At 42.1% G+C, this 17,608-nt stretch overlaps 2 protein-coding genes across 2 annotated transcripts in view; one reads left to right on the forward strand and one right to left on the reverse strand.

Annotated features, from left to right (window-relative positions):
- Positions 1–10,131, reverse strand: part of LOC126092247 (flap endonuclease 1) — a 95,016-nt gene extending 84,885 nt beyond the window's left edge. Inside the window, exons 1-2 of the mRNA XM_049907756.1 lie at positions 9,977–10,131; positions 9,787–9,889 (exon numbers count right to left, since the gene is read on the reverse strand). Coding sequence (XP_049763713.1) covers positions 9,787–9,889; positions 9,977–10,058 — 185 coding nt within the window. The 5' untranslated portion in view covers positions 10,059–10,131. The remainder of the gene's footprint in view (positions 1–9,786; positions 9,890–9,976) is intronic.
- Positions 10,132–10,217: 86 nt separating this feature from the next.
- Positions 10,218–17,608, forward strand: part of LOC126092246 (probable ATP-dependent RNA helicase DDX27) — a 94,997-nt gene continuing 87,606 nt past the window's right edge. The window contains exon 1 of the mRNA XM_049907755.1: positions 10,218–10,541. Coding sequence (XP_049763712.1) covers positions 10,464–10,541 — 78 coding nt within the window. The 5' untranslated portion in view covers positions 10,218–10,463. The remainder of the gene's footprint in view (positions 10,542–17,608) is intronic.

Consider the following 17,608-nt stretch of genomic DNA (forward strand, 5'->3'; position numbering starts at 1 on the left):
GTGATAAGTCCAGGCTGTAAGGAAGATGATCAAGTGTAGTCCAGTGCATTTCCTGTAACTTGGAGACAGTTAGAGCTGCAGTATGGGGTTGCGCATTGTCGTGGAGGAGGATGACCTGTCGAATCGATTGGTATTGTTTTTTGCGACGATATGCAACTCTCACCTTGTTCAACAGTTCGCAGTAAGCAGCACTGATTGTACGTTACTCATGCAAAAAATCAATCAGCAAAATGCCTCGCTGATGGGGGTGGGGGGGAATACGGTTGAAAGAACCTTGCCACTTGACAGTTGAGTCTTGGCTTTCACTGGTGCTGCCTCCCCTTTCCTCCAACACTCCTAACTGGCTTGTTTGGATTCTGGAGTGTGGTGGTGAACCCATGTTTCATCCCAGGTGATGAACCGACTAAAAAATGCATCACCTTCTTCCGCAAACCTTAAGCCTCTGATAGACCTCCTAATGTCTCAACTTCAGATTTTCTGTCAAAAGTTTAGGGACCCATCTGGAACACACTTTACGAAACTTTATCATTTGTGATCATTGCTTGACAGGTTCCATAACTGATTCCGACTTGTTGTGCAATTTCTGATCAACATCAATAACGTCTTTAACCGCACAAATGGTTTTGTCTGTGATGCTCGTCCGATGACGACGATCATGTTGCTGATTTTCCACACGTTGCCCTTCCTTGAACTTTTTATGCCAGGCAAACACACGCATTATTGATAATGTTTTATCACTGAACTGTGCAGTCAATCTTTGGCACTTTTCTGCCACTGTAACTCTTTTACAAGCAAGAAATTTGATAATTATGAGTTGCACAATGGAGGGGTGCACCTGCTGCTCATACTTTGTGAGTTTTACTGACGAAACAACGAGAAATATCTAACAGCATGCTCTCGTCTCTTCTAATGGTCCCACCTAAGTGTGAGGCCAGTCCTCTAACTGTTGATGTTCAGGAACAAAAACCCTGTTTATATTTGATTTCTCCCTGTATGTCTTATTTCGGATCTTGCCAAAAAAAGATGTGAACAAATTCTAATCTAATAGAACAAAATATCACCTGACTTTACTTAGGAACCATACAAATTAGGAACAAGCATTCTGATTCCCTACCAACAACAGACTCACAGTTTGTTCTATTTACTTCCCAGTGTTCACCATACAAATTATTACCAACATTGGCATGCAATGCAACCACTGCTGACATTGTAAGAATACTTTCACCAAGCTACTTCATCTCTGCATAATTTCTGCGACCTACATCCACTTTAACCTGCTTAGTATAATCAAGCCTTGGTTTTCCTAGCAATGTTTGTCCCATCTCTCATTATCAAATTATTCCTTATGCCATCAAGATCTGTCCTATCAGTAGATACCTTGTTTTAGTCCAGTTGTGCCTCAAAATTTGTAACTTTGCAAAGTGCTTTAACACCTCTTCAGTTGCTACCTAATCTACCAATCTACCCTTCGGTATTCTGTACCACCACATTTCAAAAGCTTTACTCCCCCCTTACAGCCTGTAATGTTTACCATCCACATTTTACACCATGTACAGCTACACTCCACACAAATGCATTCAGAAAACTAATACATGTTAAAATAATTCTTTTTGAGTAATGCCCTTCTCGTCACTGCCAGAATGGATTTATGCCTTGACTTCAGCCAGCATCATTTTACTGCCCAAATGGCAAAACTCACATAACTTATTTTTAGTGTCTTATTTACTAATCTAAGCCCCTCGGCATTTGACTACACATTACCCTCATTTTACCTTTGTTTATTTTCATCGTATGGCCATTTTTCAACATACTATTCATTCTGTTTAAATTGTCAGGCTGACTGTTTTATCCGCCGTCCAACTGTTTAAGTTTTGCATGTCGAGATCCAGACTGGCTGGCATACAAAATATAAACACTCGTGCAGGGAATGAACAAGCTTTATTGCATGGCACAGAAAATGGAAACTTATTAAGAGTCAGCAGCTTCAGAGAAGATTTATGAACATATAGATTCTACTCTTGAGATATAAGAATAAATCTAAATTAGTGCATAACCAAGTAAGTCATGAACATACTTCTGAAAAACAACAGATAACAAATCTAAGAATAAGTATATTCCCAACAGAAATAAAACAGCGCCTCTGGCAGCTACCACGAAAAATGTTTTGACAGCTATGATGTAAATAAACACACAAACATGTGTGCCCCACACCCCCAGCACACACGACAGCTGTGATGTAAATAAACACACAAACATGTGTGCCCCACACACACACACACACACACACACACACACACACACACACATACTAGCATGTGCTTGTGACCACAAGACACTGCAAAAGGACCGTAATCTCAGATGCTAAATCAGCCCCCTCAGAGGAACCAGACTACTGTCCACAAAGCATGGAGGGAAATGAACACACTGTACTGATTGTGTCGTGCATTCTGGAGGATGGTCTGCAGTGGGTGATGTGGCGCACTGGTGGGGATTTGTTCACTTGTTTGTTTTGTTATAGAGCGCAAAAAACAACTAGGGTCATACACGCCCACGTCAGAACTGTAGAACATGAAAGACAAAAAAGGAGTTAAAAATGACTACATGTTAAGCGCAATCAACGGAAGGACAGCTAAAAACAGGGATCTGGAAAAAGGTCCAAAAAAATACGCCATAGAGAAACAGAGGTCCTGAACTAAAGATTAGATGTCCTTCACCATATTGCTACAAAGGATAAAAAGCAAAACATGGTCAACAGCCCATGCGTCATTTGCTAAAATGGCCGATAACTAAGACAGCAAACATAAAGGAAAATGTAAGTGGTTTAAAAAAAAAAAAAAAAAAAAGGCATTCCATCAGGAAATGACGGACCATAGAAGGTTGAGGGCAATGAATGCAAAGTGATTGGGGGGGGGGGGGGGGGGGGGGCACCAATTAACAAATGGAGATGGCTAAAGAGGTAGCCTCCAATACGCAACCGAGCTAAAATAATCTCTTCACGGTGAGAGGGCCAAGAAGTGGTCATCAAAGCCACTGGGAGAAGCTTCATTCCCCAGAGCTTGTTCCTATGAAGGGAGGACCAGTGGTGATGCCAAAGTGACACCACCTGCTGACAGACGGCAATACAGAGATCAATGGAGGGAATGGAAGAACTGCCGGGCTGAGGTACGAGGACTGCAGTCTTGGCAGCAGCATCAGTGGCCTCATCTCCATCAGACCAATGTGACGAGAAACCCACATAAACACCACAGTGTCTCCATCAAGAGTGAGCAAGTGACAGCTTTCCTGGACCTGTTGCACTAAGGAATGGACTTTGTACAGCACACAGAAGCTTTGAAATGCACTGAGAGAGTTGAAGCAGATGAGCAATTGAAAAGCCCGTGTCACTAGATGTACTGCATGCCCTCATACAGTGTGAAGAGCTGTGCAGTAGATACTGAGCACTGTTCTGGAAGCCAATACCGAAAATCGTTGGAGCAATGACGAAGGCACACCCGACACCACAGTCAGTCCGAGAGCCGTCAGTGAACACAAATGTACCAGCACAAAGTTCCGTGTGAAGGTTGTGAAAGAGAGAGAGTGACGCTGGAGTAGTGTTCTTAGGAAGCGAATGAAGGCCAAAGTGAACATGGACTACAGCATGAAGCCAAAGTGGTGAAGGGTTCACACACATCGGGAAACTGGCAGGTAGCATGAAGTTAAGCTGACGGAGCAAGAGTCGGAAGTGAACTCAAGGAGGTAACAGAGAAGAAGGACGCACCCCATACCGGCGACCAAAGGAGTCACTGAAAGAGGAGGCATAGGATAGGTGGCCAGGCATGGCAGACGGACAGAGTGTGTATCTTCTGAGGCGAAAGTAAAGGGGTATGGCAGCTGTAGTTTGGCAGCTTCTGCATACAGACTCTCAATCGGGTTAATGCAAAAGGTGCCAGTGGCCAAACAGATTGCAAGACGGTGGATAGCACTGAGACATCAGAAGAGGGACAGAGAAAGAAATGTAGACGTGCAGATGCATAAACAAAACACCCATAGTATAGTTTGGGTACAAACGGAGGAGGGTAGTCCGATCCGCTCCCCAGGAAGTATCGCTGAGGACGTGTAGGACATTGAGGGATCGTGTACAGTGGGCAGCCAGGTAAGACACGAGGGACAAACAAGGAAGTTTCCTATTGAGCATGAGCCACAGCAACTTCATAGTTCTAACAAATGAAAGAGCAACATGCCCAAGATGGAAAGACGGTGGAAGAAACCAGTTATGCCACAAGAAATACATACAAACAGTTCTGACAGTGGAAAAGTGAAAGCCATTGTTGATGCTCCAGGAGTAACGACAATCAAGACATTGCTGAAGACACCACTCGAGGAGACAAGTCCACTGAGAACTGCAATTGATCCCAAAATCGTCAATGAAAAGAGAGCTGGAGATGCCCAGCAGGAGACAGGCTATTATAGGGTTAATGGTGATAGTAAAGAGGTTGACAGTCAGGACGGAAGCCCGAGGTGCACCATTTTCCTGGACAAGGATGTCCAACGATGCAGAAACAACATGTAACTTGAAAATTCTGTCTCTTAAAAATTCATGAAGGAAATGTGCCATGCAGGCACGGAAGCGCCATGTGTAGACAGTATGGAGGTTGATTGATTGGTTTAAAAGAGGGGGGAAAAGACTAAACTATGAGGTAATCGGTCCCTTGTTCTGAAGGAAACATTGCCCCAAGGGTAAGAATAAGACAAAACAGAATGAAAGGAAAAACCACAACCATAACTGAAGGACAACAAACACTTAAATGGCCAAAAGGGGACAAGAAAACCACAAAGACGCAAGAAACAAGTAGAAGAGGTTAAAACAGGAAAGTAGGTTACCATGACTGGCTGACCATGAGAATAAAAAGAAAAAGCCAGCCACTCTGCAACACATTAAAACCTCCACCCTGAAAACACTAGGGTGGAGGACGCACAGGGACAAAGGACATGTGCTAAAACTTTGGACAAATAATAAAACTCACTCTCATGAATAAAATGTAAAACTAAAATTGCTGTTGAGGCATTGTCGCCCTACACCAAAAGTAGGGTGCTGGGAAAGTTAAAAGTCTGCCGCAGAGGGGCTAAAAGTGGGCAGTCCAGTAAGAGATGGACAACTGTCATTCGTGAGTCACACTGACACCAAGGTGGGTGCCCGCGACGGAGAAGGTAACCATGCGTCAGCCACGTATGGCCAATGTGGAGCTGACAGAGAACCACAGAGTCCCTGCGAGAGGCGCGCACGGAGGCCTTCTGCACATTCGTAGTTTCCTTACTGGCATGCAGCTTGTTGTGCGTACTGTGGTTATGCCATTCCGTCTCCCAAAACTGCAAAACCTTGCAGTGCAATACTGAACACAGGTCAGTTTCAGAGAAGTCGATCTCCATAAATGGTTTCCGCGTAGCCTATTTGGCCAGCCTGTCAGCAAGTTCATTGCCTGGGATTCCGATGTGACCTGTGGTCCACACAAACACCACTCAACGACTGGACCGTTCCAGGGCATAGATGGACTCTTGGACGGTCGCTACCAACGGATGACGAGGGTAACACTGGTCGATAGCTTGTAGGCTGCTCAAGGAGTCAGTACATAGGAGAAATGACTCACCTGGGCATGAGCGGATGTGCTCAAGAGCACGAGATAGGGCTGCCAGCTCTGCAGTGAATACACTGCAGCCATCTGGCAAGGAGTGCTGTTCTATATGTCCTCCATGAACATAGGCAAAGCCAATGTGACCATCAGTGTAAATCACTTCATGGCCCCGGTACATGTCGAGAAATGACAGTTGACAGTTGCACGGTTAACTGAGTCCTTCGGGCCATGTGAAAGGTCCAGACGAAGCCGTGGCCTAGGTGTACACCATGGAGGTGTTCATGAATGAACCTCAAGTATAGGTGGTAAAGGCAAGGACTCCAGTTCGGAGAGAAGGGATCGCACACGAACTGCAATTGTAATGCATGACCTGGGCCACCGATGAGGGACATGAAATGTTGTGAGCAGGAAAAGGGGATGGTTATTCGGAGGCACAGGAGAACTACGAACATTTGCAACATAACTGGAGAGCAATTGTGCACGCTTAACCTGCAATGGAGGGACTCCGGCCTCCACCAGGACGCTGGTCAACGGACTCGTCCTAAAAGCAGCTGTCGCTAGGCGAACGCTACAGTGGTGCAATGAGTCGAGTAAATGCAACTCTCGGGATGCCGCCGAACCATAAACCACACTCCCATAGTCAAGGCAGGATTGAACAAGGGCTCTGTAGAGCTGCAGCAGCGTAGAGTGATCTGCACCACAGTTGGTGTTGCCCAGGCAACAGAGGGCATTGAGGTGCGGCCAGCACTTCTGCTTAACCTGACGGAGATGAGCAAGTGAAGTTAATCGGGTGTCAAAACCCATTCCTAAGAATTGACATGTCTCCACTACAGTGAGTGGATCATCATTAAGGTAACGTTCTCTGGTTCCAGATGAACGGTATGATGCTGACAGAAGTGCATAACACATGATTTTACGGCCAAAAACTGGAAACTGGGGTTAGAGCCCTTCACTGCGCCTTATGGATGGCACTCTGTAGGTGCCGCTCAGCAACACCAGTACTGGTGGAGCAGTATGAAACGCAGAAGTTGTCTGCATAAAAAGAAGGTTAGATGGACGGCCCTACAGCTGCTGCTAGACCATTAATGGCCACTAAAAATACAGATACACTCAATATGGAGCCCTGGGGGACCCCATTTTCATGGATATGGGGGGAACTATGGGAGGCACCAACTTGGAAACGGAAAGTACGAAGCGACAGGAAATTGCGGATAAAATCGGGAGCCAGCCTCGGAAACCTCACTTGTATAATGTAGCAAGGATATAATGTCGCCAGGTGGTGTCTTACACTTTCCGTAAATCAAAAAAGACGGCAACCAGGTGTTGGCATCTGAAAAAGGCTGTTCGGATGGCGGACTCAAGGGACACAAAATTATCAGTGGTATAGCAGCCCTGGCGGAAGCCGCCCTGACATGGAGCCAGTAGGCCACGTGACTCCAGGACCCAACCCAAACGCTAATACACACCATATGTTCCAGAAGCTTACAAAGAACGTTGGTGAGGCTGATGGGCCGATAGCTATCCACATCAAGCGGGTTTTTACCAGGTTTAAGCACCAGGATGATGGTGCTCTCCTGCCATTGCGATGGAAAGACACCATCGCACCAGATCCGGTTGAAGATGATGAGGAGATGTCGCTTGTAGTCAGATGAGAGATGTTTAATCATCGGACTGTGGAACTGATCTGGTGCAGTAGTTGTGTCGGTGCAATGTGCAAGGACAATGAGGAGTTCCCACTCTGTAAATGGGGTGTTATAGGGTTCACTGTGGCGTGTGGTGAACGAGAGCACTTTCCTTTCCATCCGCCGTTCGAGGGTGCACAAGGCTGGGGGGTAGTTCTCCAACGAAGAGGCTCGAGCATAGTGCTCAGCAATCGTATTTGCATTGGTAGATAACACGCCATTGATGTTAAGGACAGGGACACTTGTTGGGGTCTGGTACCCGAAAAGACATTTAATCTTGGTCCAGACTTGGGAAGGCGACGTATGACACCCAATGGTCGAGATTTATCTCTCCCAACACTCCTGCTTCCGTCATTTGTAAGTTGGAAAACGGTGGCACGGAGATGTTTAACGGCTATGAGGTGCTCCAGGGAAGGATGCTGCTTATGCCGCTGTAGAGCTCACTGACAGTCCTCAATTGCTTCAGCGACTTCCGGCGACCACCAAAGGACTGCCTGTCACCGTCGGCACCCTAAAGAGCGAAGGATCATGTTTTCTGCCACAGAAACGATTGTTGTAGTAACCTGCTCAACCATCACATTGATGTTACCTTACAGAGGAGAATCAACAGTGACAGCAAAGGTGAAAGTTTCCCAGTACACCTTGTTTAAAGCCGATCTGGGAAGTTGTCCATGGGCCTGATGCCAGGGCAGTTACAGTAAGATGGGGAAGTGGCGTCTACATTGCCGGGAAGAAGGTTTCCTGGGGGGGGGGGGGGGGGGGGCAATGCAGAAAGCAGATGTAAAGCTTAACAGTTGCTGTAGCTCAGACAGGCAGTGGAAAAAACTGCCGCAATTCCACTGGAGGATGATGTCATTGTGAGACTGAGAAGGCATGGAACATTCAAGGAAGCAGTTTATGCCTCAGGGTCACCTGCTGCCACTGACTTTTTGCCTCAGACTGAGATTCATTGGAAGAATCCTAAGGAAATGCAATCCGAAAACAAAGGAAGTAGTTTACATTACGCTTGTTCGCCCACTGCTTGAATACTGCTCAGCAGTGTGGGATCCATACCAGACAGGGTTGATAGAAGAGATAGAGAAGATCCAACGGAGAGCAGCGTGCTTCGTTACAGGATCATTTAGTAATCACGAAAGCGTTACGGAGATGATAGATAAACTCCAGTGGAAGACTCTGCAGGAGAGACGCTCAGTAGCTCGGTACAGGCTTTTGTTAAAGTTTCGAGAACATACCTTCACCGAAGAGTCAAGCAGTATATTGCTCCCTCCGACGTATATCTCGCGAAGAGACCATGAGGATAAAATCAGAGATTAGAGCCCACACAGAAGCATACCGACAATCCTTTCCACGAACAATACGAGACTGAAATAGAAGGGAGAACCGATAGAGGTACTCAGGGTACCCTCCGCCACACACCGTCAGGTGGCTTGCGGAGTATGGATGTAGATGAGCAGTCTATATCCATTGTGTCTGAGGGTCCGGCGAGATCCAGGTCCTCAGCACACGCTATAATCTCCATTCCTGTTTCATTTAACCAATACAATTTTCACCCCTTCCTCTGTGGTTGTCCGTCCAGTCTATTCTAATGCACTAATGTGACCGTGCATATGTTGTAGATTATAAATCCATTCACCTGAACTTCCGAGAACACTTTTTTCATACTTGTTACCTATTCCACTAGGTTAAACTGTTTAGATGGTCCTGCAACTGTCCCAGTAAGTCTGCTCACTGTCGATGAATGGAAACAGTGTAGAAACGGTATCACATCAATAGGATCACAGTTTGTAAAGCACTTGAGTGTTCAAACCAACCTTCATGTTGAAAAGAGTTTCACTTTACTTAACTTCACATAATGGCCTTTCAAGTTGTTATTTATTGCTGTTAAAAAATTGTTTAACTAATTTGAAGTACACCTGGTTACTATTGGTTAAGTGCACACTGTATTTTGAAATTGGGTCCCTTGAAACATTGCCAGAAAACGTATTCTATACACATGGACTTTTTTAACATTAAATACAGGCACAAAAAAGACTAACTGCAACAAATTATTGTGTATATTTAAAGGGAGTTAAACAACTTCAGTGAGATGATGTGAACTACGTATTTCGTCCAGTGTATAAACAAGAGATTTTGAGTGGCAAGTGACTATGGTTTTCGGATGATTGAAATAATACAAACAGGACAAATTGATTCTTCCTTTCACATTTTCTGTGGCTTCACCTGTCAAGATGATCGTCACTAAAAAGGATATACATTCTACTGTCATTCGCTGCGCATTTCCAGAGTGCAATGTTTTCATAGCACTTCCCCTTTGTAATTCATTTTTCTTGTATCATTAGAGACAGTGTTAGTAACATAAAACGTTATTACGTTCTTCTATAGTTAACTAGAAGCCAATATTCTGATATACTAAAAGCGAAATATTGAACACTACTGCTTCGGGGAAGTGAAGAAAGTGAACGCAAAACGCACTATACACAAGATGAATGAATTACCTTGTTGTCTCGCCATCAATAGAGGTTAGCTGCGCTCCTTCGCTTCTAACAGCTATTAAGAACTGATATAGGCTCATAGACGCGTCTACTGCCACCTTCCTACCTGCAACGAATTTTTCGATGTAAACCTCACAAAACGCGTTTCACTCAACAAATATATCAGGTATGAATATGTTCTAATTATACGTACCAAAATAATGTTTAATTTCACTCTCCTTTACAGCATTAGGTGCGATATCAGCAATAACTTTCGCTAATCCTAAAATTCCCATTCTTGCTACTTTAACTCACGTTTAATTGACAGTAAACAAACCCACATGAGCGCGGGAACTTCTACATATCGACTGAAATATCGACGACCAATATCAATACGATTTGACATCGATGTTACGTTGCGAAGCTAGAAATCTGCTGACGAGAGATTTATTATTACTTTTTCTGCCTAATACTTTTTCTACCAAACAATTTTTTTAACTAAACCGTGTAAAAATTTGCAAGGTACATGGAAAAGAATACTATCTTGTATGTTTTACGAACCGGTTGGTACGACCACAGTCTGGTGCAGTCATTTGTTTCAATACAACTTTTGATATTGGTATTTGATACTACGGTGGGTTGTGTGATGTGTTGTTTGTTATTGTTTTGACGGAGCACGTGCGTGGTTAAAAACATAAGAGATGTACGATTTAATTAAAACGATTGGTGATGATGAAGAGATACCGGATTTTTCGGAAAATTCTGATGAAGAGGAAGAGGTATGTATTTTTCTGCGTGATCAATAAAACATTTCCAGTAAATAAAAGGATTTTCCTATATCGTTTGTTTTATCTCTCATGGTGTCACATATTTCGATGTACTAAATATGTTCCAAATTGCACTACATTTTTTCAGTTGAGAATCGCAATGGAATGCACTAATCAATAGTGGAACATTAAACAAGTATTAAACTTCCTTGTCATCTTATTTTACCTGGCGCTAAGCGAAGTGTACAATCAGCAACAAAATCTGGACTAATACCTTGAGTACTTAATTATTCCACTGCTTTGAAAATTTTTTCTTGCTTTTTAATTTGTAAAGGGTGGAGGCAGCAAGCCTTGTTGACCGACCAGATTTCGATTTTCTGTGATTTTCGTAAGTTATTTCAGGCAGATGCCAAGATAGTTCTTATTATGATGTCATTGCGAACAGACAGTCCCTACCTTGTCGAACTAGACAAGTAACTATGTAAATATAATGAGATTTCAATCTGCCAGGAAGTTTCAACTATGTAAATGCATGTATATTTGAATTCACACATTTTGTTCTTAAATTGTAATACACCATGCCCAAAGTCCTTGCAATTGCAGTCCAGGGGTTAATAATTCTGCTACTGCTACTACTTCTGCTTCTACTTCTTCTAATACTAGTACTACAAATTTCTGATTTGTACAATATTTTCATACGTCACTGAGCTTTTGCTTTGTAACAAGCATTGATCAGATGTAGAGCGCAGTGTGATAAGTGAACAGTGTCTTAATGTAAATAAGAATCCAGATTTTTCCACCAAATTCCTTTCTTAGTAGATATTGAAATTTGTGTACCAAATACTCAACAACTTCAAAAAATTGGAATACATTAATGTAAATGTATCTACACACACACAAGAGAGAGAGAGAGAGAAATCGTCAGGAGATTTTTGTTGTTTTCATCATTTCACAACCAAGTTGTCACCTTCTAAGCCAATATACTGTAATACTCAAGTTAGACAATCTTTGTTTAGTAACAGTAGATTTTGTTGTGACATTCATTACCTTCCAGTGTAAGATAGGACTTGGGCAACTGTACACATCTATCTCCAATTTTTAAAAACAGGTGCCAACAGTGATGTCACTGGGCAAAACAGGATGTCAGCTTCACAATGTTCGTTACACTGTTCATCTTCATTTGACCTACATATGTTGCAATCCAAACAGATGAGTTACATCTGCAACTTAAACACATAAACAAAAACTTCGTAGAAACATATCTAAGTTTGATTCTACAAGCATGTACAGATGGCTAGTGTTGTTAACTAGCACCTGTAAACTAGACTAACACCTGATAATTATCTCCACTAATCCACAAATGTATTGGTTAATACGATGTATAAAAATTAAAATGCCTTTGAGGATTTCTGGAGCTCGTGGCGCCACCTGTTTGCTTTGACTTGGGATGTATTCAAGATGGTGAACACCCCTGTTACAAGCTTATACAATATGGGAACGTTACGCACAGGAAAAGGCACAAACACTGCAAAAAATATTGAATTGGAAAAAATAACATGAAACAACGGGAAAAGTGCAGGACTTAAATGGTTTTAGGCAGGAACAAACTAAATGTACAATAATCCTAATAATGAAAACGTGACAAAACAAGTACTTCCACAAAAATAAAGCAAAGGAAATCCTCAATGGTCAACAAAACTTAATAAGAACTGGTATTGGAAATGCTTTACTTACACAAGTCAAAGTAAGTATGTGATATAACAAACCAAAACAAAGCAACAAGAAAAAGGAACCAGAAATTTAACATGATCTATATAGCTCAAACAAAGTCCACAGTTCCATTAACCCGCATATGGCTCCAAAGTATCAAACAGTTCACTTTACCTATATTGCCAAAATGAAGTCTGCAGAATGACAGCACCAAAACTATCTCATATACCTAATTCCAAAAATGTAACCTCATCAACGTAGGTAAAACAAACTCCACAGTATCTACCAATCACAATCCAACACGATTACATGCAACTAACTACACATCCAAAAAATTTATAAAAAGAATCACCAGTCTCAAAATACAGGAAATACGCAGTTATGAGTATAAACACATGTACCCCTACTATCCAAATGCAGCCACACAAATCCAAGTTGGCTCAACACAGAAACGTGTGCACACATACTGAAAAACAGGAGAAATGGCAAAAATAATCAGTACAATCTCTTGAGTGGCCACCCTAGAATTCTCAGACGAGGAACCCTTTTTGTTTGCCAGTACATGTATATCACGTCTACCGATTTCTGTGCTATTTGTATAATTTCTTCATATTGTGTCCTTTTCTTATTTTAGGGTGTACAAGAAATACCTTTCCACAATAATTTTTACTTTAGAAATCCTTATAACTTTTTAAATACAGATTTGATTTTGATATACTAACATAAATCTTGGGTTCTTATACATAACTGAATAATACAATCAGGTTCATTATAGTTACAATCAGGTTTCTCTGCACGAATTTTATGCATACAAGTTTTAACATTTGGTTTTATTTTTTATACATACTTTTGGATATATTTCATCATAATTTTATTGTATTTCATTATTATTGTGGGCATAGTACCACAGTTCCATTATCATTATGCACATGGTACCCTAGTTTCATGAATTTAGTTAACCATTAATGTTACAATGTGTGCTCATGTAGTTACAGACCTTAGCATATTCATTCCAAGATAGTATCAGGTCTGGGCAGGTCTTTGTCATACTCTCTGTTAAATGTTGTCCCATTCTGTTTCTTTACAAGTAGCATATTTCATTAAGCACTGATTTAGTTACTGTTCACTTTCAATGACCGCTGCTTTATTGTTAACAATGGTGTCATGTTGATTTTCTGACCGTGACAAACAACCCACACATTGAGATAGTCCTGTACTTCCCTTATTGCGTCTTCAATACATAAGTGAAATATCAGTGGCGACAGTGAGGATCTTTGTCTTTACAGCTTTTCTGTTGTATCACTCTGTCAGCGCTGGATGCACCTGCCTGCTTCTCAGTGTTATCAAAATCATTCTACAAATCTATGAAAGCAATGTATGAGCCCATATTTTCTGCTAAATCATCTCTATTATTAACTACAGTGATAAAATTGCTTCACCTGTGCCCCTCATTCTCCTGAAATGAAACCAGTCCTCTCCTAATTTACTTTTAATTCATTCTTCCATTCTGTAATAACACTCCATTATTAAGATGAGTAAAGAACAATAAATCATAAGTTCACTTACAGTGTCCAATTAGTACACAGCAACTGATACATTCAGTAGCTCATTGTCTGACTGTTGCCATAAGATAACAGTGGAATTTATCCACACTAACGTTTTGCTTTTCTGATGTTTGCCAAGCTAAAATGTGTGGGGAACTCACAACCATTGTAACACTGTAATGGCATGCGATGGGTGTCAACTAACAGGTAATTTTAATTTGACCACAGGTAACACGAATACAAAGTTGTTCACAAGCTCTGTAATGGCATGTAATAAATGTCAGATAACATACATCCTAATTTTAGTTCAATCACAGGTAATTCAAACACAAAAATTCACAACCTCTGTAAAGCATTGTCAGTGTTTTTGAGAATGTGAAGTGTCTTCTGTGCAAAATAAATACATTATTCCATCCCAGATTTTCCAGTGATTGAAAGAAACACATTGTCTACTTATTTAAGTGAGATATGAGATGTCTGTGGTTCTCTCAGAGGTGCTTGTCATCTGCAATTTGAATGGTATCATTGTAAATTCAAACAATGATTTTGGAGTAATTGGCTCTTTGTTTATTAAGTCTGTGATCTCAAGTGTTTTACCCCATCCAAAGTTATATTGGTGTTTGATTCTGCAGGATTATACTGAAGTCAGTTGAAAAAGTCATATGTCCAAAATCTGAAACACAAGAAACAAGTCTGATGCAGCGAATTTTTGCCACTTGCACACGTGGTGCATGTTTCAAGGAGCCCTTCACACGTATATCAAACTACCATAGTACAATTCTGACCTTGTGATACAGATAGTTATTCTGCTGGAAGATGCCTTTGCTGTCAGGGAAGAAATAAAGGATGAAGGGATGCAGGGGGTCCGCAATAATATTCACATGGAACACAGTCATCGTGATGCCTTCAGTTACTCCACAGGTCTCACGGAAACCCGAGATTGTCCTCTGTAGTGTAGTAGTCTCCTTGACTTGCATCTGTTATGCAGTGCACGATTTGAGTTGGTGTTCCCTGGACGACAGCACTTCTGGACAAGTCCGTTGATCTGGTGTAACAAGAAGCATGAAGCATCCAACAGTGTGACACATTTCCATTCTTCAGTGGTCCAATATGGACGATCCTATGCCCTCTGCACTTGTAATTGATAATGTTGTTGGGAACAGATAGGGACCTTCTTATATGGAGGCCCATGTTCACGATTGTTGAGCTCATGTGTCTGTGCCACTTCATTCTTTGTTGTCAGATCTGCCACATATTGCCATCTGTTCTGCTTTATAGAGGGGGCTAAATCTTCACTTTCTGTTGCCAGTTTGTAGCTTCACTGTTCTTCAACCACTTTTCATAGATGTTGACAACACCAGCAAGCAAACTGCCAACTAGCTGTGCTGTTTTCAAAATGCGCATTTCTAGGCACTTGGCCACAACAATCTGCCGTTTGTTAAAGTAGAGGATTTCCTCATTTATGACCCACCTGTATCAATCAATGCTGGAGTGATTCCACTCTTTTTTTTTCTGCTACTTACATACTTTCCACACTGTGTCGTATGCCCATACTGCCACCAGGTGGCATTCATTCTCGCAATGGGCAGTGGTCATAATTTCAATGTGTGGACTTAAGAACCAACTGCTGTGAAGTCTCATCCTCCAAAACACTATTTGTTGGAAAAAATTTTTGTAGACTTTGTTAGATTTCATTGCACTGTTAGGACAAATGTTGGTCATCTTATGGAGAAGCTTATCAAACTTCTTGCAGCCCGGACAGAAGATTCCCTGTGTCTCAAAACAACAAACAAAATAAAGATTTCTACCTTGCAAAATGTGCCACAGTGATGTATTTGTGGTGTTACAATGTAAAATTCACCGAGAGAACTGTATGGTTCACAAAAAGTGCAAACCTACATTGCCCTTTTTTTATCAGAAAATCCTATGCCTGTTCAAAGCAGTCAGTATCCTGTCCCCATACAGATGATGCAATTCCAGTTTGTGAGGAAATAATGTTAATTTGCAGGACTCAACGTGGTTCATGGTGTGGGTTCCTGTAGTCATGTCCTAGTTCATGAACCACGGGCAACGTATGAGTGGCCAAGTAAGTGGTCCCGACAGTCGGGATACCAGTCACTTTGGAATAAGGCTGGGCATCTCGGACATATTCTGAGTCGTGGTCACCTTTGTGCTCATACAGCAAAGACTACCAAATCCACCGGTTAGTCCCTCAACCGTTAGGGGTAAAACCCAATGGGACTCGGGGCAAGTAAGGCTAGCAACCTGCTTCCCTGGTACTTTAAATATGATGCTGGCAACAATCAGAGCAAAATGCTTCGGACCTTTGGAGGTTACGGAGTCCCACCTCTAACTGACAAACCAGGGACTCCTAAGATACGACTTGGCAAACAAATGGTAATGAGATGGGGAGCTATTAATATCAATGGGGGCTACTCTGGGAAGAAGGTAGAGCTGACAGAGGCTGCAAGTAAGTTGGGGCTGGACGTTTTAGCTGTTAGTGACATTCGGGTAAGGGGTGAGAAAGAAGAGGAAGTGGGAGAATACAAGGTCTACCTGTCAGGAGTCAAAGCAGGAATAGCACAATGGGGTGTAGGGCTTTACATCAGGAAATAAATGGAACCCAGCGTAGTTGCAACAAGGTATGTAAACAAATGACTGATGTGGAAAGGACAAGGACAGTGTTCTGCTCATGGGTGATTTTAACGCCAGGATTGGAAATCGAACAGAAGGATATGAAAAGGTTATGGGTAAATTTGGAGAGGATATGGAGGCCAACAGGAACGGGAAACAACTCTTGGATTTCTGTGCCAGTATGGGCTTAGTAATCACAAACTCCTTTTTTAAACATAAGAACATTCACCATTATACTTGGGAAGGCAGGGGAACCAAATCTGTCACGGACTATATAATAATAGATCAGGAATTCAGGAAGGCTGTGAAGGACACACGTGTATTCAGGGGATTCTTTGATGACACTGATCATTATTTAATCTGCAGTGAAATTGGGATTGTGAGGCCGAAAGTGCAGGAGGTCAGGTCCATATGTAGGAGGATAAGAGTGGAGAAACTTCAGGATAAGGAAATCAGGCACAAGTACATAACAGCGATCTCAGAAAGGTACCAGTTAGTTAAATGTAGTCAATTACAGTCATTGGAAAAGGAATGGACAAGGTACAGGGACACAGTACTTGAAGTGGCTAAAGAATGTCTTGGAACAGTAGTGTGTAAAAGTAGGATGAAGCAAACAGTTTGGTGGAATGACACAGTCAAGGTAGCCTGTAAAAGGAAAAAGAAGGCGTATCAAAAATGGCTACATACTAGAACTCAGGTAGACAAAGAAAGTTATGTTGAAGAAAGAAACAAAACCAAACAGATAATTACAGCATCCAAGAAGAAATCTTGGGAGGACTTTGGAAACAGGTTGGAGACTATGGGTCAAGCTGCTGGAAAACCATTCTGGAGTGTAATTAGCAGTCTTCGAAAGGGAGGTAAGAAGGAAATGACAAGTATTTTGGACAGGTCAGGAAAACTGCTGATGAATCCTATGGATGCCTTGGGCAGATGGAGGGAATATTTTGAAGAGTTGCTCAATGTAGGTGAAAATACGATCAGTAATGTTTCAGATTTCGAGGTAGAATGGGATAGGAATGACGATGGAAATAGGATCACATTTGAGGAAGTGGAAAAAATGGTCAATAGATTGCAGTGCAATAAAGCGGCTGGGGTGGATGAAATTAAGTCGGAACTCATCAAATACAGTGGAATGTCAGGTCTTAAATGGCTACCCAGGATAATTGAAATGGCATGGGAGTCAGGACAGGT

Source organism: Schistocerca cancellata, chromosome 7 (genome assembly GCF_023864275.1).
Source record: "Schistocerca cancellata isolate TAMUIC-IGC-003103 chromosome 7, iqSchCanc2.1, whole genome shotgun sequence".
NCBI classification, from domain to species: Eukaryota; Metazoa; Arthropoda; class Insecta; order Orthoptera; family Acrididae; genus Schistocerca; species Schistocerca cancellata.